The 25,693-nt window shown below is 52.8% G+C and overlaps 1 protein-coding gene across 1 annotated transcript in view; it reads left to right on the top strand.

Moving 5' to 3' along the window:
• The window catches only part of TRAM2 (translocation associated membrane protein 2), an 81,661-nt gene that overhangs the window by 49,593 nt on the left and 6,375 nt on the right, over positions 1-25,693 (top strand). Inside the window, exons 3-10 of the mRNA XM_040643574.1 lie at positions 12,503-12,612; positions 13,118-13,234; positions 19,856-19,914; positions 20,969-21,053; positions 21,615-21,685; positions 23,986-24,090; positions 24,369-24,512; positions 25,404-25,567. Coding sequence (XP_040499508.1) covers positions 12,503-12,612; positions 13,118-13,234; positions 19,856-19,914; positions 20,969-21,053; positions 21,615-21,685; positions 23,986-24,090; positions 24,369-24,512; positions 25,404-25,567 — 855 coding nt within the window. The remainder of the gene's footprint in view (positions 1-12,502; positions 12,613-13,117; positions 13,235-19,855; positions 19,915-20,968; positions 21,054-21,614; positions 21,686-23,985; positions 24,091-24,368; positions 24,513-25,403; positions 25,568-25,693) is intronic.

The following is a 25,693-nucleotide window of genomic DNA, read 5'->3' as shown; positions in this document are numbered from 1 at the left end:
GCCTTGCTTGATTACAGAGTAAGCTCCCCGACCTGTGGCCTACCCAGCTGGAGGGCATTCGAGGCTCACCTAGCCTGGCCCCATCCTTTTCCGCTGAGGGTGTGGAGACACAGAGAGACCTTCCGAGGGATCCATCTCAAGCTGGGCTGCTTCTATCCCATGCAGCACCAGGGCCTCGGGCAAGCCATGGGAAGGCTGGGTTTGCTAAGTGGGGGCAGCGAGAAGAGGGGGGACCCACCAGGGAGGCAAAAACCTGGCTTTGTCCTATCCCCTTGGTCCAAACAGCCCCCAAGATTCCCTTTGGCCCTAGAGTCCTGTGTGAATAAGAAAAGAAACCACATTCCTCAGTGTCCCTGGCCTTATTGGTCAACCATCTGAAAAAGAGTGGGGTGCCTCAGACCCAGGACTTCTAGCCAGTCCTGGACTTGGATCNNNNGTTTTTGCCCCCCCCCCCCCAGTAAACTGAAACTTATTAAACCTACTGCCTTCCTCTGTTTGGTAGGCTCAAACAAAATACAGACTGGGTGGCTTATAAACAGCAGACACTTCTTTCTCACCGGTCTGGAGGCTGGAAGTCTGAGGTGAGGGTGCCAGCACGGTCAGGTGAGGGCCCTCTTCCACTCACAGACGACTTGTGTCCTGGCGGGGGGAGAGGCCAGGGAGCGCTGTGGGGTCCCTTATAAGGCCCCAGCCTATCCATCACCTCACGACCTAAGCAAAGGCCCCTGCCTGTAGCACCTTACGTTGGTGGGAGGGCAGTAGAGCGTTAGGACTCCAACATGTGAATTTGGGGGGCACACGTTCAGACCAGGGCACCTGTTATAACAATTGTGTAGAAAAGGGGACAAACCATAAGTGGTCAGCTCCGTGAATTTTCACAAGGTGCACACCTCAGCACCTCCAGTGACCCCTTCCAGCCTGGATCTAGTTTACTCTGCTTCCTTGTTACAGCCCAGAGGATTCGTCCCCTTCAGTGTGCATTTCTAGAGGTTTAAGTGGAACCCCTGAGTGCCTGTGGCTAAGGGTTCACCAGCCAGAAGCCTGGCAGTGGCGTCTTTGACCCGCTCGCTCTCCCGTTCTCTTGTCTCTTCTCCTGGCGAATTTTCTTACTCTTTCCCTTCCCTCCCACAGCCCTCTGATCCAGACCCCACCCCATGTTTTTACTTCTTCACACTCCCGTCTTTCCCGATCCAGTCTTCTATCTAGCTTGGATAATTGTTTTCTTATTCTTACTGAAATAATTTTCATTCCTAATTTAACAATGGACTTGTTGACATTGTTTTTATCCAAGGAGAGGGAAAAAAAGTTGTGATTCTAGATTTTTCTCATTTTGTATGTGATCCTGGAGGAGTTATTTTTCCTTTATGGCTCTCAATGAATTTTACTTACGTATTTATTTATTTATTCACTTACTAGTTTAAAGCGCCCGCTTCCCCCCCGTTCTCCGAATGCCGTCTCCCCATGTGGGTTGTCTATTGGAGCCTCACGTTTGCAGACAGCAGTGGGGGCTGAGTGTGTGCTCGGCACCCAGGTGTTGTTGCTGTATTGCTTCCCTGAAGGCCCTGGGGCGGGGGGTTTGCAGCCTTGTAAAAAGGAATGGTGCGTCAAGAAAACCATTCCAAAGTGAGGCCCTTTGGTTCCAGATTCTCCTTACTGCTTTTCTCATTTTTTTTTTTTTTTTAAAGATTTTATTTATTTATTTGACAGAGATAGAGACAGCCAGAGAGAGAGGGAACACAAGCAGGGGGAGTGCGAGAGGGAGAAGCAGGCTCACAGTGGAGGAGCCTGATGTGGGGCTCGATCCCGTAACGCCGGGATCACACCCTGAGCCGAAGGCAGACGCTTAACCGCTGTGCCACTCAGGCGCCCCTGCTTTTCTCACTTTTGCTACATCTTTTGGCATCATGCAAGTATCCTTTTCTTGTCTGTTTTACTAGAAAGTTGGCGAAAATCTATCCCAAGTCGTGTAAAATGGGGTTAAAATGGTCACCTTGACGATCCCTTAGCTAGATCTTTAATTAACTGCAGGGAGGGAGGGTGGTTGCTGTGTGTGACGAAGGATTAGATAAGAGCACGTAGTTTTGCTGGGCCTGCCGTGACAAAGTACCACAGACCAAGTGGCATAAATCACAGAAATTTACTGTCTCTCAGTTTTGGAGCCTAGACATTCCAAAATCAGGGTGTTGGCAGGTTGGTTCGTTTGAAGGCTGTGTGCCAGTCCTGTCTCCTTGGTGTACAGATGGCCATCTCGCGTGCTTGCACGTGTGTGGTTTCCACTTTTTGTAAGGACACCAGTCAAATTGGATTAGGGCCCATACTAATAATCTCGTTGTTACTTGACCTCTGTAAAGACCCTGTGTCCCAGTGAGGTCCAGTTCTGAGGTGGTAGAGGTTAGGACTTCATCATTTCTGGCGGGGGGGTTGGGGGACCACAGTCCACTCGCTGACAGCGGAGTGCGTGTGAGAACCTCGGTGGTGCTTGTAGGTCAGACCCTGCTGGCCGCGTCTTCCGGGTGGGGAGGCCAGCGAGGGCGTGGCTGGGCAGCCTGGCCAGATAGAGCAGGAGTGGAGGTCCGAATGCTGCCCTTCGAGGCTCTGTGCCCCACACCAGTCCTCTCCTAGCACCTTGGAGAGAAGGCGGGCCTTCTGGGTTTAACAGATGCATCGTCTGTGCCCTTTGAAGGGGAGTCAGAAAGCCAGGAGGCCTTGGCCCCTGTCACTGGCAGCACGGTGGGGGGCTTGGCCCACCCCTAACTAGCTGCTGGCCTCGAACCTCAGCTGCCGGGTCTGTAGAATGGGAATAATACTCAGAATTCCTGTGAGAGGCGAACGATGCCACTTACAGGCTGTGTTTACTCCAGTGCCTGGCACAGAGCATGTTCTCAGTGGCTTATGGTTGTTGTTCGTAATCTTTATCCTAAATAAGCACTGTCATGGGAGTGCCTTTGTGTCTGGTGCATGGTGACAGTATGTTCTTTTACCTTCTGATTCTGGTGGAAGCGGTCATAGTGATCCCATCTGTTCGTCTAGCACTTTACAGTTTATAAGTTCGTTACCTATTTCATCCTTACACCTTTGATGGTATCGGGTAGATGGTGTAACCCTCCTTGTCCACATGACGGGCGAGTGGCCACTCCAGAAATGAGCTTGAGGTCTCTGTGTCTGGTCTGGGTCCCTGGGGTTAAATAAATAAATAAAGCAATGAGGTGGGGAACACACCACTCCTTCATCTAAAATGTACAAAGTGGAAGAATTTGAGCATTTATTTACTTAAAGCTTATTTTTTGAATAGAAACTATACTCACCTGTCCAAAAAGTCAGAGTGAAAGTGTTGCCCCCCCCACCACCTGGAACTTTTCCTTGGACACCCCCATCCCCTGTGGATAATCCCTGCTGTTCCCTGTGTTTCCTGGATTTCTCCTCTCACCTTCCAGTATTTCTTTACGCACACACAAATCCGCGTGTTTCTTTTCTCCTTTCTCCTGTAACTGGTAGAATCCTGTGTGTTCTGTACCTGGCTTTTCCCCCCCACTAAGCAATCTATCCTGGATCTCTTTCCCTGGCGACACGGAGAGAGCTTTGTTGTCGTCTTCACAAACCGTACTGGGGTGTAGCACGTGCCGTGAAGCACACACGTTCTGCAAGGGTCCAGCATGGTGACCTTGTGCACAGGTGCACACCCATGCCGCCATCCCCTAGTCAGGATACAGCGCTCCCAGCTTCCCCCTAGCCAGTACCCCCTCCCAAAGTGACCATTATTCCGCTTTCTGAATCTCCTGATGAGTTTCCCCTGTTCTTGATCTCTCATTTTTAAGAACAGCTCCACTGTTTATGTGGGCGCTTCTTAAATTCAGTGCGCATCCGAATCACCTGGAGAAGTCACTAAGGGCCAAGTCCGGGGCCATCTGGGAGTTTCCGGCCCGACAGGCCCGGGGAGATCTGAACCGGCATTCCTTTCCCAGCTCACGGCTGATGCTGGCGCTGCTGGTCCTCAGCCGCACCTCGAGTAGCCCCAGGGCACTGGAACGGTGATCTACGGAACCAGGCCCCAGGACCTGAAAACCACCTGGATCGCTGCCACCAGTTTATTGTTAAACACAGCGCTGGGGCGCATACCCTTGTACACGTGTCATTCTGAACATGGCAGGTATTACTCTAAGATAAATTCCCAGAAGTGGAGTTGCCACATCAAAGGGTTGATGCACTTGTAATCTCAGTAGAAATTACCGAATTGCCCTTCCAGAGAGGGGGTCCATTTGCGTTCCCCTCAGCGGAGTGTGGAAGAGCCCGAGTCGATTGTCAGACGTTGGATTTTTGCCAGTCTGATAGGTATGAAACGGGAGCTCGCTGTAGTTTTAATTTGCATTTCTCTTCTGGGTAGGGTTGAGCTTCTTTTTAAGTGCATAAGGGCCATCTCTCTCTGTGAGTCGTTCACAGCCTTTGCCCGTTTTTCTGTTGCAGTTTTGATCCTTTCATCCTCAGGTGCTGGGAGCTCTTTACATATTAACAAGGTTAGACCTTCATTGATGATCTGAATTATGAATATCTTCCCCCAGGTGCTGATTTGCCTCTTGATTTTGATTGTGGTGGTTTTTTTCCCCCCTCATATCTAAGTTCCTTTTTTTTTTTTTTTTAAAGCTTTATTTTTTTAAAAGCTTTTATTTGAGGGAGAGTGCACTGGAGAGAGTGAGCACGAGTGGGGCGAGGGGCAGAGGGAGACAGAGAAGCAGATTCCCTGCTGAGCAGGGAGCCTGATGCGGGACTCCATCCCAGACCCCTGGGATCATGACCTGAATGGAAGGTAGACGCTTAACCGACTGAGCCACCCAGGTGCCCCTAAGCTTTTCTTTTAGAACTCAAAATAATGTGGAAACGGAGTTGGTCATAAGCATAGAAACCCCCAGAAAGTGAATTTTGTCAGTCTGGATATGCAGGCATTGGGAAAGGCACTGGGAACTCCGAGACAGCCAGATTGTGCAGCAAAGCTCTCTGAACAGCCAGCTTTTCGCACAAAGGCACAAGTCTGGTTGGCAGATGCCCAGAGAAAGGTGGATGGGATGGTTACAGATGGCCACCAAGCAGCTCAGGTCACAGGAGGACGTGCGAGACCGCACGGGAGTACCCGGACGAGATGGGAACACGTTAAGGCAGACAGGAGAAGCCGCTTACGGGTGACACCAAAGGAAACAGGAGTGTATCTCTTAGTCATAGGAAGCAAAACAGGATGTCCCTAAAAACCTTACTCCCGTCCAGGGACAGCTGCTGACAGAGGTGGTCAAAACAGCCAAGGCGCGTATTGATGATTCTAGCTCTTTTTAAACCGCGATCGGAGATTAGCCGAGCAAATGCCGCGTCTGATGGGAGATGAATGATGCGTCTGCAGTTGAAGATCGGGGGTGCTTTCTTCCGAAGCTAGACTGATTCCCACAGAAGGGCGTATGGACATACTCCGTGGGGGTGCACAGGAGGAAGGGTGTCAGGGGTCATGTAGTTGGAGGCTATTGGTGGCCCGTGGTCAGAGTTGGCCTGCAGATCTATTTTCTTTGGCCAGTCTGGTGTTGGCCCATAAAGTGTTTTTTTTTTTAATTTTGAATTAGTCCCCAATATTTTTAAATCTGATGATTTCATGTAAAAATTTTTCTCTTCGCTTCTGAAATACTAGGAATCTGGCCATACCGGGCTGCACCCCTCCCATGGCCACAGTCTCTGAGGAGCACCTTCCCCACTCCTTCATCACCCCCGGGGGCACATACGCTGTGCCGCTTCCCACAGCCACACTCCCCTCCAGGGTCCCTGACATCGAGACTACGTGTCAGTTACTGTGTATTCCAGTTTTAACTGTCTCTTAGTAAAGCGGAAAGGAAAGTGGATATATATATATTTTTTTCCTTGTACGGAGAACTTTTTTTTTTTAATTTTAAAATTTAGTGAACATACAGTGCAATAATGGTTTCTGGAGTAAAAATCAGTGATTCAGCACTTACGTACAACACCCACTGCTTGTCACAAGTGCCCTCCCGAATGCCCATCCTCCCACGCACCTCCCTCCATTAGCCCTCAGTTTGTTCTCATTAACTCTCTTATGGCTTGTTTTCCTCTCTCCTCCCCCCGCCATGTGTTCATCTGTTTTCTTTCTTAAACTCCACAAAGGAGTGAAATCATCTGATTTGTCTTTCTCTGACTTATTTCATTTAGCTTAATACCCTCTAGCTCCATCCATGTCATTGCAAATGGCAAGATTTCCTTCTTTTTGATGGCTGAGGAATGTTCCGTTGTGTGTATCTACCATGTTGTCTTTATAGGAAAGTGGCTATTTCTTAAACTTGTCCCTCCCCAAGTAGGAAGGTGAACGATAGACTAAGAGGGCGCTTGTTTAAAGAAAATCAGCGGGAGGCGTCCTGAGGAGGTGGAGACATTCCCTGTGTGAGGCAGCAGACCTCTGTGCTGGCAGATGTGATTTTTTGCAAGACCTCGACTGCTCTCCTCGTTTGGGTTACCACTGGTACCTGTCGGCATTTTGCTGTGACTCATGACTGGGGGGCCTCTCTGGTTTAATAGCTCAGAGACGTGCTGCAAGGGACTCTTCTGCAAAACTAAAGTAAGCTACTGCAAACCCTTGCCAGCCTCTTTGAGAGCCCGTGCAGGACAGGGGCAGTCCTCCAGGAGCAGGAGCTCCAACGTGGGGAGTGAGAGGATTTTTATAAGAATTAGTGAACAACCAAAAATCTTAAAAAAAAAAAAAAAAAAAAGTACCAAAAACATCGGTTGGTTTAGAGCCTCCTGGAAGATCACAAAGTTCCAGCCACCGTGGCTCTGTGGAGAGCGGAAGGAGCCAAACTGGTTTCCTTTTCTGCTTCGATCAAAAGTGGGGAGATAGCGGATAAGGGGAGGGCACCAGAGATCATGGGTATGAATCAGGGCACAGCTTGTGAGTATCTGTGGGTGCTGCTGCTTGTTACCAGAGTCGGAGAAGGACCTCGGGTGTGGGTTATCACCAGTAAGGATGCGGGACGAGGGGTGGGGGTGAGTGGGTCGTGTTGGCCCTGAGGTGGCGTTTGGTGGCCCTGCTGGGGTGCTGAAGCCCCTGGGAGCCCTGAGAAGGGCCCCTGTCCCTTACCTCTCTGAACCCCGTGTCCTCAGCTGCTCTCCCCACCTCTCTCATGAGGTGGTTATGAGGATCGAACAGAATAACACATGTTGCAGAATTCTGAAACCATGAAGGAAGGCTCCAGAGTACAGACAAGGTTCCAGAAGGAACTTGAGAACCATTCCCCAGGGCCGCTCCATCACCCACATCTATTGGGATGTGCCTTCTCACCATGGCTCTACCACCATGACCTCCGGCCTTCCGTGCTCACGTCTCTAACTCTTCTCCATGTGGCAGGAAGAGTGAGCTTTATAAATATAGGACTGAAAGCCTCCGCAGCCTTCCAGACCTTTCTCTGACCTGTAAGGGGACACGAAGGTCATGATCTGGCCCCCCCACCCTGCAGCCTCCCAGACTCCTCCGACCTCATTCCCCCCCCCAATCTACCTGGGGCTTCCACCCTCACCAGCTCTCTCCCCCTGCACAGCTCAGCTGTGTCCCCTCCTTGAGCGAGCAACACTTCTGTTCCCTGTTACCTTCCCTTCAGCCTTCAGTCCACTTCAGAGCACTTATCTAACCCCTGGCCAGTGGTGGTGGGTTTTTGTTTTTTTAAGATTTTTATTTATTTATTTGACAGAGAGAGCACAAGCAGGGGAGCAGCAGGCAGAGGGAGAAGCGGGCTCCCTTGCTGAACAGGGAGCCCCATACGGGGCTCGATCCAAGGACCCTGGGATCACGACCTGAGCCGAAGGCAGACGCTTAACTGACTGAGCCACCCAGGCGCCCCACTGGTGGTGGGTTAATTTAAATATGCATATGATAAAATTTGCCATCGTCACCAGCTCTAAGTGTACAGTTCAGTAGTGTTGAATGTGTTCACGTCGTTGGGCACCCACCTCCAGAACCCTGTTCTTGCAAAACCACAACTGTAGCTATTAACCAGCGACTCCCCGTTCCCCTCCCGCTCTGACCCCTGCTCCCGGCGTTCTGGTTTGTGTCTGGGACTCTGCTCCACACACCTGCAGGCTCATCTGTGCTGAGGCCTGTGACGGGGTTTCCTTCCTTGTTAAGGCTGAATAATCTGTGTGTGTGTGTGTGCGCGTGCGTGCCGCGTCGTTTGTCCATCCGTCTGTCAGTGGACACCTGGGTCACCTCCACCTCTGGCTACTCTGAAAAGTGCTGCTGCGAATGTGGTGTGCAGATACCTCTTTGAGGTCCGGCTTTCTGTTGTTTGGAGCACGTACCCCGACGTGGAATTGCAGGAGCCTGTGGTCACTCTTCTTAAATTTTTAACGGAAATATAGTTGACCTACTATGTTATTAGTTTCAGGTGTACAGCATAGTGATTTGACAATTCTATACATGACGCTGTACTCACAAGTGTCGTCTCCACCTGTGACCATACGACATTATCACAAGATTGACCCTTCCCTGTGCTGTACTTTTCATCCCCATGCCGTGGTTTATAACTGGTAGTGTTTGCCTCTTAATCCCCCACTTACTTCACCCACTCGCCACCCCCACCGTCGAGCACACGCCAGTTTGTTCTCTGTGTATAGGAGTCTGGTTCTGGTTTTTGGTTTTTTACATGCCACATATAAGTGAAATCATAAGGTATTTTTATTTCTCTGACTTAGCATAATACCCTGTAGGTCCATCCATGTTGTCGCGAATGGCAAGATCTTTTTTTTTTTTTTTTTTTAAGATTTTATTTATTAGAGTGAGAGAGCACAAGCAGGGGAGCAGCAGAGGGAGAGGGAGAGGCAGGATCCCTGCTAAGCAGGGAGCCTGATGCGGGGCTCGATCCCAGGACCCTGGGATCATGACCTGAGTCAAAGGCAGACACTTAACCGACTGGACCACCCAGGCGCCCCAAGAACTCCTTTTATATGGCTCAGTAGTATCCCATTATATGTGTACCACATCTTCTTTAGTCATCTTATCAGTAGACACTTGGGTTGCTCCCATAACGTGGCTGTTGTAAATAATGCTGCAGATAGCTTTTTCAAATGAGTGTTTTCATTTTCTTTGGGTAAATACCCATAGTAGAATTGCTGGATTGTATGGTATTTCTCTTTTGAATTTCGGGGGGACCCTCCGTACTGTTTTCCACAGTGTTTGGACCAATTTACATTCCCACTAACAGTGCACGAGGGTACCTGTTCTCCACGTCATCACCAGCACTTACTTCTTGTCTGATTCTAGCCATTCTGGCAGATGTGAGGTTTTCTCTCATTGTGGTTTTGATTTGCGTTTCCCTGATGATGGGTGATGTTGAGCATCTTTTCATGTGTCTGTTGGCCATCTGTATATCTTCTTTGGAAACGTGTCTATTCAGGTCTAATGCCCATTTTTAATCAGATTATTATTGTGTGTGTGTTGACTTCTATAAATTCTTTATATATTTTGCTTGTTAACCCCTTATTGGGTATGTCATTTGCAAATACCCTCTTCCATTCTGTAGGTCGCCTTTTTGTTTTGTTAATGGTTTCCTTTGCTGTGCAGAAGCTTTTTATTTTGGAGTGGGCCCAATAGTTTATTTTTGCTTTTGTTTCCCTTACCTCCGGGGGGGACAGATCCAAAAAAAAAAAGTTGCTAAGGCTGATGTCCAAGAGATTACTGCCTATGCGTTTGTTTGTTTAGGAATTTTTATGGCTTCAGATCTTACGTTTAGGTCTTTCATCCATTTTGAGTTTACTATTTTTTAATATTTTAGGAACTACCATACTGTTTTCCGTAGTGACTGTCCCATTTTACATTCCCACAATCCATGCACAGAAGCTCCAATTCGTCTACATCCTCACCAACACTTATTTCCTGTTTTTTGGTGTGTTTTTTTTTTTTTTAAATGATAGCCATTCTAACTGATGGGATGTGGTGTCATGGTTTTGATTTGCATTTCCCTAATGACCATGATGGTGGGTACTTTGTCATAACCTGTTGACCATTTTTATGTCTTTTTTAGATAAATGGCTAACCAAATCCTTTGCCCATTTTTTAATCTGGTGGTTTGGATTTTGTTGTTGCTGCTGCTGCTGTGTTGTAGTTTTAGCCTCTCGTTTTTTCGTATGAGGATTTGGTGTGCACCCACTAAACTCCAGGAGGGCAGGGCCAGGCCCACCTTGTTCATGGTCTTCTGGCCCCCAGAACAGAGCCATGCATGTGGGTTATTTGTTGATGGAAAAACACGCATGTCGCTCTCAACAGCGAAGGGACGGAAGAATGTATTAATTCACGTGCTCATTCTTGTTTCAAGAGGGATCGAAGGCTATGGTCATATCTCTTTCAAACCGCAGTATTTGGGATGAAGAGTGGCAGGCAGCCCTGAAGAGGCTTTAAAGAGGATAATCCAAAGTCTTGGCAGGTGTTATCTCACTACTCTGGGACTGTGCTTGTTTGGCTGAGTATAAATCCCATTTTGCCTGGTAATGCTGGTCTCGATGAAACTTTGCGTGTTTATTTTATGGTTTAAAATATGCTACCATCCAGTTTGTGTCTTTTGGTCCTCCCTTCTGAAGGAGGCAGGGCAAGTGTCCTCCCAGCTGTCCTCATCCCATCTCCACGCAGCAGCCCTCAGCCCCTGCGTGGGCCCATCACTGCGTGCTGCCCCTTCTCTCCCTGATGGCCGTCCTCCCCGCTGTCCCCGCTCTCCTCCTGCTTTAATCAAGGCCTCTCTGGTTCCTGTTATGGATCATGGTGGCAACTCCCTGACCAGTGTCTTCACCTCCAGGCATGACACTGTTGGCCGCTGCCAGAGTCGACTTCCCCAAACCCATATTTCATCATTTGCCTGTTGAATCTGAATTCTTCGAGGTGTCTCTGTTGCCTTCAGGATCACCCTGCCCCCCTTCACAGGGCACCCAGGTGTTCACCGTGGCCTCCCCCGCCCCCCTGGCACCCTAGCCTCATCCCCGGCAGCTTCCGGAGATGCCGCCTCCTCAGCCTCGATGCTCCTCCCCCACTTGACTACCCGTGCTTATCCCCAGGTTCCGACGTCCTCCTGCTCCCCCTGACCTGCCCCCTGCCACCCCCAGCCCAGCCGGTGTTGGGCCCTGGCCCGCTGTGGCTCACCAGGGCGCTTTGTCACCTCTCGGCCCCGCGTGCCTGACTGTAGGGTAACTGTACGTTTACTCGTCCGTCTCCTCGCCGGTCTGTGTGCCCCGAAGCTGGGCCAGTGTCCCTTATCTCCGCACTTCGGCAGTTAGCCCGGTGCCCCTCGCACAGCAGGTCCTTGTGGAAAGGAGGTGGGAGAGGAAAAAGGCAAGTCTGTCTGACTTCGGGGTCCCCGGGCTCGCTGTCCCCCCCCCCCGGCATCATGGACCACCCATTCTCCCAAGTCCAGGCTGGCAGAGGGCGTGGCGTGACTCCCAGAGTGACCCAGTCAGCTCTGCTCCGCTCTCTGGCCACCTGGCCCTCCCCGACCCTAGTCTACCTTCTGGTAAACGCATCCCGGCGGAGAGCGATGACTCACGGGTGCGTGACTCGGCGTGAGTGCGGCACAGCTGGAAGGGCAGCCAGTGTGTCTGCTTGGCCGAGTCGGGGCGGTTTACAGAGCAGCGGAGATCCGGGCCTGGGTTCACGAGCCCTTGCAGCCCGAGCCTGCTAACTGGACATCCTCGGCTGTCCGTGGAGAATGAGGCTGCCACCACAGAGCTTGACAAGGCTTAGAAGTCTGGGATTCTGATTTATTGCTAGTAAATGATACTTCAGTCAGCTACCATTTATTGCATGCTTGCCATGGGTGTAGGCACTGTGATCAGCATCTCACATACGAATTATTTCACTTCATGCTCGCACTAGCCCAGCAACAAAAATAGTAACAAATACTTCTGTGGCACTTACTATGCGCTAGATAAAGTTCTGAGCTCTTTGCATGGAAGTCCTCTGATTCTCAGGGAAACTACGGTACGGGAACTACTGTTACCCTCGTTTTACAGATGAGGAAACTGAGGCACAGAAAGGTCATCTAGAGAGGCGTCCCACTGTCACAGAGGAAATGACAGAGCTGTGATATAAACTCAAGCTTCTGAGTCCACACCCCTAACCCCCACTCCATGCTTCCCTGACGAAGGCTGCAGTCCCATCTGACAGGGAAGAATTGAAATTGCAGCTCAGAGAGGTTGGTCACTTCTGCATAGTCACATAGCCATGGTGTGATCGAGATTGCTTGTCTCCTAACCGCCATGCTGTCCTGCCCGGAGGCAGGGGAGGTAGTCGTCCTGGTTCTCTTTAACCCTCCCCATCAGCACTTCCCAAGGGCCACGTCCAGAGCCTGGGTAGGATTCTAGGGAAGAAACTTTCTTCTGCGTCTAAGGGTACAGCCCGGCACATTCTGCTTCGGAGGTCTCTTCAGCCTGGGGTCCCACGGCACTTCCTCAGCCCCAGGGATGCTGACGTGGCTCTTCTTACCCACAGACAGTGAGACCGTGCACTACCACTACGGGCCCAAGGACCTGGTCACCATCTTGTTCTACGTCTTCATCACCGTCATCCTGCACGCTGTGGTTCAGGAGTACATCTTAGACGTGAGTGATGCGTGTGGGTCCCGACGTCAGAAACTGGGGAGATGCCGAGGGTGGCGGGGCCTTACCGCAGAGGAGACCGCAGCTCTGGACCCCTTTGCCTCCTGATTGGCATGCCCTGATCGGTTCTGTTGCCTGGACATCCCTCGCCACACACCGCGGTTCCTGTCCCCGCTCACAGCCTTCTTGGTGCGTGGGACGGCAGCACTTACGACGGGAGGGCAGAGCTGCCTGAAATGGCAGGACGGCGCCCTTATGGGTCTGTCCTGTAGCCTGATCAGGGGATGTTTTCTTCACATCTAGGCCGAAGACCTCCATCCTGCCACTTTCTCAAAACGCTGGCCTTGAACTGAGCGCTCTGTGCACCCAGCAGGTGTACGCGCACTAGCTCGGGTCACGGCCAGCTTCCGACGGCTGCCCTCTCGTGGGTACGAAGTGGGCATTCAGAGCCCGCCCGTGACCCACCAGCCTGCATGTATTAACACCCAGGATTCTCGTTATTCCCTAGAAAATCAGCAAACGGCTTCACCTCTCCAAGGTCAAACACAGCAAGTTCAACGAATCTGGGCAGCTGGTCATCTTTCATCTCAGCTCGGTGGTCTGGTGCTTCTACGTGGTGGTGACGGTGAGTGGCCCTGGGGACCGGGGCCTGGGCTGCCAGCGTGTGGTCTCTTCTCGAATTGCTAATAAAAGGGGGCAGGGAGGGAAAAGAGGCAGGAGCAATTTGTAAAAACTTGGAGCGGTTTCTTGGAACTGAAGCTATTTTTGCATCCTCATGGTACGAGAGGGGCCAAGTGGTATAACCGCTCTTTCATAGCTGGAGCGAGCCCTCTTGCCCAAAAATAAGCACGCGTTATCGTTATTATGGGATGGTATGGGAATGATACCATGCACCTCCATAGCACTGCATCATTTGACTGGGCCCTCCTACCAGTGCTCTCTACTGAGAGGAGTACGTTTATTCTGGTTCCTGTGTTAATGGATTGGAGACCTCCAAGATCGAATTTGGCCATGTCCCCATGGTCACGTGGTTCAGAAGCGGCAAGGACCAGACGTGGACTTAGGAGTCTGGTTCTAGGTCCAGCACACTTAGTTTTCCCACAGTGGCCTCCTGCAAGCAAGGCCAGCGTTCCCCTGCCGCCACCCCGTCTGCACATCAAATTCTGTGTGAGTCCATGTCCCTCCCACAAATGCATGGAGGACCAGACAACTTATCTACCTCTCCTTTCTACACAGTAGGACTCTTTTTTTTTTTTTTTTTTTTTTTTTTGCTTGGGGAAGGCACAGTCACCTACTTTATTTAGGTACAATTTACATACAATAAAATGTACACCTTAAAGTATACAGGCTGAGTCTCAGTAAATGTCTACACCTCTGTAACCACCGTCCCAGTGAAGGTGTGGACCATTTCCATCCCTCCATAAAGATCCCTGTGCCCACCCCAGTCCGTCCCCCCACTAATTCTTTTTTTTTTTAATATTTATTTTGTTATATTAGTCACCATACAGTACATCCCCAGTTTTTGATGCAATGTTCCATGATTCTTTACTTGCATATAACACCCAGTGCACCACGCAATATGTGCCCTCCTTAATACCCATCACCAGCCTGTCCCAATCCCCCACCCCCCTCCCCTCTGAAGCCCTCAGTTTGTTTCCCAGAGTCCATAGTCTCTCAGTTCATTCCCCCTTATGTTTACCCCCCCTTCATTCTTCCCTTCCATCTCCTTCCGATCTTCCTGCTATTTCTTATGTTCCATAAATGAGTGAAACCATATGATAATTGTTTTTCTCTGCTTGACTTATTTCACTTAGCATAATCTCCTCCAGTAGGACTCTTCTTTCAAGCAGGCTTTGATATGGCAGGATTCCTTCCTAGCAAGGAGTGTGGACAGCCCTTCGGGGTTCACCGTAACAAGACCTGGCCCATGGTACATGACCGGGGTTAATGAGCAGCCCCCTGTCCCCCCTTGGAGCACCTCCTATCTGGAACTTGGTCTCTTTCCCAAGATCCAGAATTGTCCTGTGAGAAATGCAGGCCTGGGACTTGGAAAATTCAGCCAGCCTGTCATCTTTTAGAAGCTCCCTTCCCTGTCTTCCACTGACCTCTCCCCCGCTTCCTCTTCCTTCATGACCGCGGTGAGCTTTCACAGCCCGAGGAGCTCCACGTCCAGAGCCGGACGCTGAATTCCTATCTGAAGGCGGGAGTCAGCATGTCCTTTCGTATCTTGCTTGTGTTTCTCTTATCATCTAATCCTGGAACAGTCTTCCTAGCCAGAACATTAGGGGTTCTACATGCTAGGACTGCAGGCTTCTGTCCCCTCAAGAGGGACTGCCCCGGTGCACTGTCCTGGGGGGGAAGACCTACAGTGCGGCCTCTGAGGAGTGCCCCCTGCCATTGTGCGGTGCAGGTCCTGGCCCCCTTGGGTCTGGGTAATGCTGGATGCCAGACCTCTTTCGCCAACCTCTCAGTGTTTGGTTCCTGCAGCCCGCGGAGTTCCCTTGGCTGCTTTGAGGCAGAATGGCCTCTGGGTCTTTCAGAAGAAGCCCTGCCTCATCTCTGGGTCACTTGTACCCAAGTAAAGTGCTACCTCACCCCCAGACATTCCACCCGAGCCGTGACACATTTAGGCCAGATTCTGGAGGCCAAAAGCCACGTTACTTAACACCCCTTCCAGAATGTTAAATGCTCAACTGCTCTGTCTTTGCTTCTCTCAGGCCTTCCAAGGCTTGAAAATGATGACGCACCTTAGTCTGGGAGCGTGTAGCACTTGACGTGGGGAGCTCACGACAGGCTTTTATTAGTGGGACAGCCAGGTCCCCCACTCAACATCTTCCATAGGAAATGGAGACCGAGGGGACCCTGGAAAATTCCAGTGACCCCGACCCCTAGTAGCACCGTGTAGCCCCTGGCTCTCAGCCACTCCGTCTGCGCCATCCTCTTATATAATATGTGACTGAGGAAGGAGAGAGAGGGTAGTTTTGTAAAAGGCGCGAAAAATAGCTAGTGTTTTTTAAATGCTATTTTTCTGTGAGGATGAAATTTTCTTTGATCCTTCTTTCTTTCCCTCCCACATTCAGTTCATCATCACCCACCCCCCACCCCCCCGGCAACAGAGCACGTCAAGGTGCTGTCGCTGCTTTCCACCCACACTGCTGCCCCAGCCCGTGGTCCACAGGGCAGATTTGGGCCCCCCGGGACACTGGCAGCGTGTGCTGCTGGCAGCGGGTGGCTGGAGGCCAGGGATGCCGCTGGATGGCCCGCTGTGCGCAGGCCAGCCCCCGAACTAGAACTGTCCAGCCCCCAGTGTCAGGATTGCCAAGGCTGGGAAATCCCGGTCTGCAGTCCACGCCGCCATCCTCTCTCGCCTGGACCACTGGCTGTCCTTCTGGAAGGAGGCTGTTTCTGCTCCAGTAGCCTGCCACTCAAATCCACCCAAATTTCCGCTCGGCCAGACAGGTCTTTTTGGAACATAAATGAAATCCTGCACCCTTGTGTCAAGCTGCCGTCCCACTTGCAGTGAAATCCTTCTCTTCCTCCTGTGATCTGGGCCCCTTTCTTACCTCTAGTCTTCCACCTCTCGCGGCCCTCGGGCTCTGCGTGGGTGGTTTCTCTGTTCCAGTGCTCCATCCCCTGAGTCCCCCTGCCCGGCTCCTTCTTCCCATCTAAGTCTCCACCTCAGAGAACCCCCCCCACCTCCAGAGTGTACTGTGTCCACTCCGCCCAGTGCTGTTGTGTTTTTCTTGTTCACTTGTGTCTGCTCTGCTGTCTGTCTGTCTGTCCCGCTAGCCCCCAGGCTGCTTGTCAACAGTCCGTGCCCACCGCAGTGTCCCGAGTGCAGAGCCTGGTAGGTACTGAGCGCTCACGAAGTTGGGCTTGGGAGAATGAGGGCTAAACTGCAGGCCCTCAACAGTTCTTAAAATCACGAGTCACTTGTTTTTATAAACATATAGATGGTCATCTATTAAAAAGTGAGCAATGCACAAAGGTTTTTTTAGAAAAAGTGAAAATTTGCCCCAGATCCCTCCCCCTAGAAATAACTGGGTTTGGGGGGAGGAGTGTTTGATCCAGACATTTCTCTCTGCATTTTATATGCAGAGTGATGAGAGAGCATGGCTGGACCAACCAATAATGTGGGAGAAGGTCAACCTCCTTACTTTTCGTCTACCTTTGAACTACTATTTATTGTTCAGAAGACAAAACAAGACACCCGCACTGTCCTTGGGGAAGCAGGGTGGGTAGGCGTCTGGTCTCCCTGCCCGACTTCCTTGGGAGGTCTCCCTTCATATCTTAAGAGTGCTCCGTGAGAGCCTGGTAGAAGGAAGGCCCTTCACTCGGGGCTGATTTCTATTAACAGACTGGCCACTTAGAGCAGAACTCGAGGACATGATTGTTCTTGAAGGACGAATGATGTTGGTATGTCTGAGTCTAGGTAGCAACCGGCTGTGTTATGACTGGGTTCTGCTGTTTCTGTGGTTCTGTTTGTCCGTTCACCAAAAAGGAAGGCTGCGGGGGCAAAGGGAGAGATTGCTGCAGTTTGCACGGGCCTCCCTGAGCTCCTAGGTTAAGGAGAGAACGAAGGATTTCAGGAGTTCCCCCAGCCCCTCTGCCAGTGCCTGTCGGGGACCGGGATGGGGGCAGGGTTGCCACACTCGGCCCTCTCCTGGCCGGAGCTCAGAGGGTATGCCAGCCCCGGGCCGCCCTGAGGCGGCTGCCTGGCCCGAGGTCTGGAAAAGGCTGTTCTCAGAGCAGTGAGTCATTTTCCTCTGACTCCCCCGCCCTCCTCCCTGTACTCCCTGCGGACTAGACATTCACAAGCAGGCAGCATTTTTCTGGGGAGTTTCTTTGCTTGTTGGCTTCAAACTTCTGACCTCCTTGTCTCCTAAGAAAAGGGGCCAAGCCAAGGAGGGTTCCTGTTAAAATCACAAGGTCGTCTGGGCTTTAGGTTTCTCTCAGTGCTGTTTCTCTTGGCCAGTCTCTTCTCAGGCAGAAATGTCCTTCCCATCTCAGTCCCAGATGGACCATTTTCTTCTTAAGTACATCGCTGCTTCCTCTAAGAAGGGTTGTTCTCACCAGAGATTTCCCTGGAATGAGGTAGAGAGTGGAAGACCATATATACTGCTGGGTACCTGGGTGCTTATGAGCAGCAGGGAGGGCAGGCAGAGCCTGAGAGCAGGAGTGTAGGAAAGGGCTCCTATCACCCTCCAGAGACTCCAGAACCTTCCACATCTGCCTCAGTCTGCATGTGACCAAGGGAGGAAGGCAGTGGTAAGGAGAAAGGACTGGGAATGAGGCCATGGGAAGTTGGGGTGAGAGTTTTTCCTTCAGATCTGAGTTACCATGACTGCACTGGGCCATGTCCCCGACTGGACTTATCAGTACAGTCATTGTGCTAATGGGGCCCTGGGTTGTGAGATGGGGCTGGGGACCATACCAAGGGCATTCAGTGACTCGAGGGTGGCTGGGTCAGCCCTCTCTTGGAAATCCAGCTGACGAGCCACTAGGCAGGAAGTCGAGTGTTGTTCCTGACCCATGGTGGCTTCCTCCTTCTCCAGAGCACTGCTAACCCCCTGACCTTAGTTCCGGTGTGACATTGAGTCTGTCTCCTCATCAAAGCCACCAGCTCAGTGGAACCTTATTGAGGAACCTGGCTTGAGGTTTTTGTACCTCAGTTGAGGTTGGTGGCCCAGCTCAGATTTCACCTATGCTGCTGAAAAAGCATCTTCTTTCAGGAGCTACTTCCTGTCTTTTCCTTCGTTTCCCTGTCCTAACCTTCTCTGAGGGACAAATAAGAGCCTTGTTCTTCCCTCAGAAGAGAAAAATTGCCTGAAGCATTCATCATTGATTCATTCATTCAACCAACAAGTTTCTATTGGATTCTTGTAATGTCAGCTGACTGTTGCTCACAGTGGAGTGTTTCCTCTTAGGTTTTGTAATTTTGGACTACAAACTCATCTTTAGCAAGGTTTTATGCGTGAGGATCCTGGACATCCTTGGATGAGAGTATGCCCCGGTGGTATCAGTGGCCCACTGTATTAATAATACTAATTTCTAAGCTTCATAGTTCTTGGACCATACAAGGGGTATAAGTTTGAACTCCAAACCCATGTGAAAGTGAACCCGAGGTTACAGATTTTCAAGGGGTAATGTATTTTGCTTTTCATCCCAAGCCCAGGATGAGCAGAAAGCTTCTTTATCTCTCTTTATTGGTTGTCAGACTGTGGTCTACCCTTTCTCTAGTCTAACCTAAGCTAGTGCAAACTCTAGTCTAACCATTTTTTGTAGCCCTTCAGGGGTCCTGATTTCATACAGGCGTCTTGGATTCTACCCCTGGAGGCCCATCTTCTGTTCCCACATGGGCACGAACATCCTGGCCCCAAGCCTAGTGCCTTCTGAGCTGCCCCTGCCTCACCTCACTGCTCTGCTTTTAGCCTCCTGTCCCTTTGGGATCCCTTTCTGGGAAAAGCCTTTGCATTTAAGAGAATACTTGTTAGATTTCATCCAGCATTTCTAGATGTTTCATGATGGGAGGGTTAGCAGGTTACCTCCCTTGCTCTATAATGGGCCCCGGGCTAGGGGCTGGAGGTATAAAGAAGGGCATGATAAGACCCTAGCGTGAAGGAACTTGTGGAGTAATGGAGACCTCTCACGATAACGACAGTGTGGAAGGTGTCACACTTCTGAGGCCTATGGGGTGAGGCCTCCTAGGGAGGCCTATGTGGGCCCATGTTCTTTTTATTCATAGTGATGTGAAAAGCCAAAGTAGGCTTTTCGTTTTTCCCCGTGGATGGTGATTCTACAGTCCACTTGCTTATTCATTCTACAAGCATTTCCTGAGTGCCTTCATGCCAGGCAAAATGCTAGACACATAAACATAAGCTATCACATTTATTTCTAACAATAACTCTGCAAGGGTATTTTTATCCTCATTTTCAGATGAGCCAACTGACGCGTAGGGAGACTAACTTGCCCAGAGGATACAGCCAGTGAGTGCCAGGCCCACGTCCAGACACAGGTCTTCAGACCCCAGACGAGGGCTCTTCCTACAATATCATGGCTCTTTCACAAGAAAGAAGCCGGCGGAGGGCCGGGTGGCTCCCATGCAGAGAGATCCTTCATTTTCATGTTTCCTGTCCCTCTTTCTGGCAGCTGGGGATCGGGTGTGCCCCTGACCCCGGCCCTGCCCAGGGCCCCAGCGGGTCTCCTTCCCACCTCTCTAAAGGCCGTCTCTGCTTGCCCACTACAGGAAGGATATTTAACAAACCCAAGAAGCCTCTGGGAAGACTACCCACACGTGTACCTCCCGTGAGTATTCTCATGACTGCGTCTCCAGGGAGAAGCAAGCTGGTCCATCGACTTGCTCATCCAAGCCTGTGGCCAGAAAACTGTGGGCCCGCGGGCATGAGGAGCTGCTCACGCCCCGAGCCTTTTCAGGCAGTGTCGCAGACAGCGGTCTTGTCTGGGGGCTGCTTCCTCCTAGCGCGCTTGACCGGAGACTCCCAAACTGAACGTCTCCTGCACTAGCCCCTGTCACAGAGGCGACGTCAGCTCCGCCTGCTGTCACAGACCGCCAGAGGCTGGGTGGCTTAGAAATTACACAACAGAAATGTATTGCTCACAGTTCTGGAAGCCTGAAAAGCCCGAGATTTGGTGTCTGCTGAGGGTCTGGTCCTGGGGTCTCTTTAACAAAGGCATGGATCCCATTAATGAGGCCCCCCGCCCTCATGACTAAATCACCTCCCCAAGGCCCCACCTCCTGATACCATCACAGGAGGATTCGGATTTCAACATCCGAATTTTGAGGGACACACACATTGAGTCTGCAGCGGGTACCCACCCCGTCGGAGACCGATAACGGAAGCAGAGCACGTCTGTCAAGGTCTCTGGGCCTGGTACCTCCTTGATGACCTGAGCGCTTTGATAGCGCACCTTCCTCCGGGCCTTGCACAGCCGGCGCCCCTTCAGAGGCAGCCCCCCCTTCCTGTCCTGCTCTGTGCTGCCTCCCGCAGGAGACCCTCTGTGCCTTTCCTGAGACCCTTCCGAGCAACAGCGGAGGGCTTCCTGCTGAGCCGCCGCCTCTGCCTCTTACCTGTGTTCACGCTTCAGCATATCGGTGCCCCGTCTTCACGGTCCAGGCACAGCCTTCCCTTCTCCAGGCCCAGGAACCCTCTTCTGTTCTCTCCACCAGTTTTGTTTCCCTCCGTGGACTCTGTGTCCCGTGAAGTGCTCTCGTCTATGGAGCAGGGTCCCTGGGCTCAGGGCATCCCTCTGGCTCCTGGACCAGCTCCTACCCCAGTCCTGCCCTCCCTCCCCCACGCCGTGCTTGTCCCTCCCCTGTGACCCGTTCCCTTGTCTCTAGCTTCCAGGTGAAGTTTTTCTACCTGTGTCAGCTGGCCTACTGGCTGCACGCACTTCCTGAACTGTACTTCCAGAAGGTACGGAAGGTGAGTACTCCCCATCTGGGAAGCCCTGTGGCCTCCACTCCCCCTGCTGTTCCCAGGGGTAAGCTGCGGTGCCTTCCCCTGGAAGCACAGAGCTGGGTGGGGACGGGGGTGTGTCTGCGGGTTGAGGAAGATGCTGAGCCAGCGAAGTCTTCGCGAAGATGTCCCCGAGGGCAGGCCACCAGCGCGTCTCTGCCTCCCACACTAGACATGTGGCTTTGGGGGAGGTCTACCTCTTGTCTTCGGATAGCGGGTCAGAGGTTTTTGCCTTTCTTGTTTTTTTTTTTTTTTTTTAAACACTCTCTCTCTGAATTATTTCCAAAAGCCCTGTTCCCCAGTCCCTGTCTCTTCTTTCTCAACCCAGTCCCGCCCCGCGGACCAGAAGCTGGTGCCTCGCCCTCCGACTTGCCAGCAGCCTGGTGCTCGGGCCTCTGGCGTGATCTGGGGCCAGCTGGGTCAGAGCAGCCCTGCCGGGCCCACTGTCATCCCTCTGCACCCCCCTCCCCATTCCTGCATCTTGAGCTGGGGAGGGAGCATGTTTACTGTCGGCTTCTCTCTTCGCAGGAGGAAATCCCCCGGCAGCTCCAGTACATCTGTCTGTACCTGGTCCACATAGCTGGAGCTTACCTCTTAAAGTGAGTGAGACCCCGGAGCCGGCCGGACCGCCGTGCCCTTTTGTGTCCATGCAGCTCTCCACACAGGTTTCAACGAGGAGGCATTTATTAGACACCTTCTGTTTGCCAAGCCCCATGCTGGGACCTGGGAACACAGAGGTGGCGGTTGCTTTATTTTGAGGGTTCATGCCTAGCCCAGCCGGAGACCGTTGGAGGCACAGGTCAGGACCGCTCAGTGTGGCCAGTGCGGGGCTACGTGACGTATCCTCGGCCGTGGGAACCCAGAAGAGTGACAGTCCTCCCAGCACGGAGCCAGGGAGGCTTGGAGGGATGTTGGCACTTGAACCATAGCTTTGAAGTCGGAGGAGCCGCTGTAGTGTTTGGCCTTGAGTGTCTCTTACGAAAAGAATCCTGTTGATTAGTAGGCTCTGTCGTTGCTGATTTGGAATTTTTTGAGCTTTATCTGTGCAGCATAGGAGAACACCCTGTACTTCTCTGGGCCCACATTTTGAGGGATTGCAGTGGGTAACTTTTTGCTAGGCTCCCCGGAGGTTCTGGAGCCCGTTATCTCCCAGGCCCTCACGGCTGGTGTCCTGTGAGGCTGACCGCCCTGGGGGAATGGAGTTAGGGGGAGGGCAGCTCTGGCATCCCAGAGAAGGAGATGGACAGGAGTCTGGCCCTGTTCGGGCAGGGTCCTGTGATTCTTGTTTGGAAATCAGATTAGAACCGGGAGGGCAGGGAGCAGCAGATCCTCGAAAGTGAGGCCCATTCCATTCCCCGGTGATGCTGGTGCAGCCGCCTCTCTGCTCACGTCAGGACCACGACCTACCTTCTCCATCCTTGGTTTGGTTTTCAGAAGCGAGTGTGGGGACGGGAGACCCTTGACTAAGGATTTCCCCAGGAAGACAGACCTTTGACATGCCGACTGGTACAAGGCCTTGTTCTGGTGAAGAGCTTGACTTTTAAGGGCCTTCACTCACTTGAAACGCACCTGAGCTCCTCCCCCGGGCCCGGCGCTGCCTTAGGAGCTGCAGTCCCGTCGGGGTGAAGGCAGACCAAGGCCTCGCTCTCCTGGGGTGTCCATTCTAGCCAGTGGCAGGCTATTAAGAAAATTGAATTTCTGGGTGCCTGGGTGGCTCAGTCGGTTGAGCGTCTGACTCTTGATTTCGGCTCAGGTCATGCTCTCGGGGTCATGAGATCGAGCCCTGCATTGGACTCTGTGCTGAGTGTGGAGCCTGCTTGGGATTCTCTCTCCCTTTTACCCCATCGTCTCTTAAAAAGGAAAGGAAATAATTGCCTGTGTTGCTAAGTGTGATGAAGAGAATAATAATGGGAGAGAGGGACTTGTCTCCTGGTACCTTTGTCATGGGGAGGGAAGACTCTCTGAGGAGGTGACTCAGGTTGCAGCAGGAATGACAAGACTCAGGCATGTGAAGTTCTGGGGGGACAGCGGTGCAGGCAGAGAAACAGCAGGTGCAGAGGCCCTGAGGTGGGAGTGGGTGTAAAGCCCACTGTGGCAGGAGTGCAGAAGATGAGGCGTGAGACAAGGTCACGGGCAAGATCACGTTGGAGTTTCCAGGTCACGTGAAGATGTTGGCTAGTTCTCACATCATTCTCTCGACCAGCCTTAGGATCCCACGTCCCTCCCAGTCCATGTTGCCCTGCTTTGGTCTCATCGGGTGGAAGTGGCGGGATCCGTGGTTAGCACCGCCTGTGGGAGCGCTCCCACGTCACCTTCCCGGCTTCCTGCAGCCCCCTGCACGTTCGGCACGATCTGCAATTGCACTTTGCAGTCTTTCTGCACGCATTTGAACGACAGTTGACCATCTGTAGCGAACTGCCTGAGAAAGTCAGTGATGACCCGTGCCTGGAACAGAGCAGAGGGGGATGTCTGAGTGGGTGGTGCCAATGTTTTAAGAGGCTGGGTCATTAGCACATATCCTTGCGTTATGTGGAGTTTCGCTTCTCTGTGTACCTCTTAGCTGCGAGGACCTGGATAATGAAAAACCAGATGGTGGGAATCCCTCGTATTTCCACCCGCAAAGCTCAGCCCCTTGTTCTGAGCACGTTTTATGTGCTTGGCCCAGGCCGGGCGAAGCAGGTTCCATGTGGGAGCAGGGAGGGGCTCCGGACCCAGCCAGCCAGGTGGACGGCCAGGGGGTCCCATGTTCTCTTAGAGGTGTGGCCGCAGACCCAGATCTTGCAGGCCGAGGAGGGCCAGCCGGGCGGAGGGGGCGTGGGGCGCGGAGCTGAGGGGGCCGGGCCCTGGGCTCTGCTGTCCGTGGCGTCGCGCGGGGACTGAGGCCTGTCGTTTCCCGCAGCCTGAGCCGCCTGGGCCTCCTCTTGCTGCTGCTGCAGTACAGCACCGAGTTCCTCTTCCACACGGCTCGGCTCTTCTACTTCGCCGATGAGAACAACGAGAAGCTGTAAGTGACGTGAGGCAGGCCGGCCTGTTCGGAGGCGCCGTGGGCAGCGGCCTCCTGTGAGGCCTGACTGGTGGGAGGCTCCTGCCCGGGCTGTGACCTGCCCCTTACTCGTAGCCGGCACCCCGAGGCTGTTTTTCGGAGCCTCTGATTCTAAACATCTCCTCCCTCAGACACCCTACTCGGCTACCCTCGCATGCTCTTTGCACTTGGGGTTGCTTCTGGAGAGGTGGGTGACGGTTCCCTAAAGGCTGATGGCCCTTTTCCGCCTCCGCGGGCAGGTTTAGTGCCTGGGCTGCTGTATTTGGGGTCACCCGCCTCTTCATCCTCACACTCGCCGTGCTGGCCATTGGCTTTGGACTTGCTCGCATGGAAAACCAGGCCTTTGACCCCGAGAAAGGGAACTTCAACACCTTACTTTGCAGGTGAGTTGGGAAAAAGCCCAAGGTGAGAAATTCAGGCTCCCTGAGCAGTCAGGAGCCTCCTGAACTTGGCACAACTTTGGAAGGTCGGGGGCAACAGACCCCTGAGTCTCCCACACAGGGATGTTTTGCTGGAGATCTCTAGCCAGCAGGCCTGAGAGGAGAAGCACTACCAGCCTTCTGCTTCTGGCAAGACCGTCTTCACTGGCTGGCCTGGCCTGCTGGGACTGCGGTCAGAGTCCCCAAGTGGGAATCCCCTCACCCATGTCTAGCGCTTCGTGGTGCACGATGCGTGTCCTGTCTAGCCCCTCGGCTGATCGTTACAGCCACGCTTGGACTCTGTACAGTGGTGTGCTCGGCAGCTTGGCCGGTGGCCTTCCGCAGTGGCTGGGAAGGCAGGGAGGAAGCCATTGTGTTTCCATGCCACCCTCGGGCCTGGGAGGGTGTGGATTGGTCCTACGTTGCTCAGCTTTTAAGCGGCATGCTAGATGAGAAGCCACTGTTCTAGAATTATTTTGCTATATCCTAATTCAATTCATTTGAATTCTTTGACTATATCTATGGAGCTTAAAGGAGTCCCGTTCTGTGCTGTGGGTACGAAAGAGACCGGCCACGGAGGCCATGTGACTAGGGAGCTGGACGTGCGTCGGTCACCTCCTCCGCCCCGGTCTCCCTAGCCCCGTCCCTCCGTCAGCACCCCTATGGTGTGCTAGAGGGGTGATAGGCATGGATGCCACGCTCTCCTGGGGGCTGGGGGCAGGGTGGGGGCATGTGGCGCTGAGGGGGCGGCCGTGGGGGCTGCAGGGCCCCCGAGCAACCATGTCTCCCGCTCCGGCCGGCCCCCCCACCCCGAGCCCGCGCCCCCCCTGAGCCCGCGCCCCGGTCCCTCCGCAGGCTCTGCGTGCTGCTGCTGGTGTGCGCCGCCCAGGCCTGGCTCATGTGGCGCTTCATCCACTCGCAGCTGCGGCACTGGCGGGAGTACTGGACCGAGCAGAGCGCCAAGCGGAGAGTCCCAGCTGCCCCCAGACTGCCAGCCAGGCTCGTCAAGAGGGAATCTGGTGAGTGCCAGGCCCCCAGGCAGGTAGCAGAAGTCCGTCTGGGATGGAGGGGGAGGAGCCGGGCCCGCAGGCTCTCCCGGGACCAGTCCTGCCGCTCCTCCGTCCTTCCCTGGGCCCTGGCTCTCG

Source organism: Ursus maritimus, unplaced genomic scaffold (assembly GCF_017311325.1).
Source record: "Ursus maritimus isolate PB19 unplaced genomic scaffold, ASM1731132v1 scaffold_29, whole genome shotgun sequence".
NCBI lineage: Eukaryota > Metazoa > Chordata > Mammalia > Carnivora > Ursidae > Ursus > Ursus maritimus.
The sequence above is the reverse complement of the archived record's forward strand: the minus strand, read 5'-3'. Positions and strand labels throughout refer to the sequence as shown.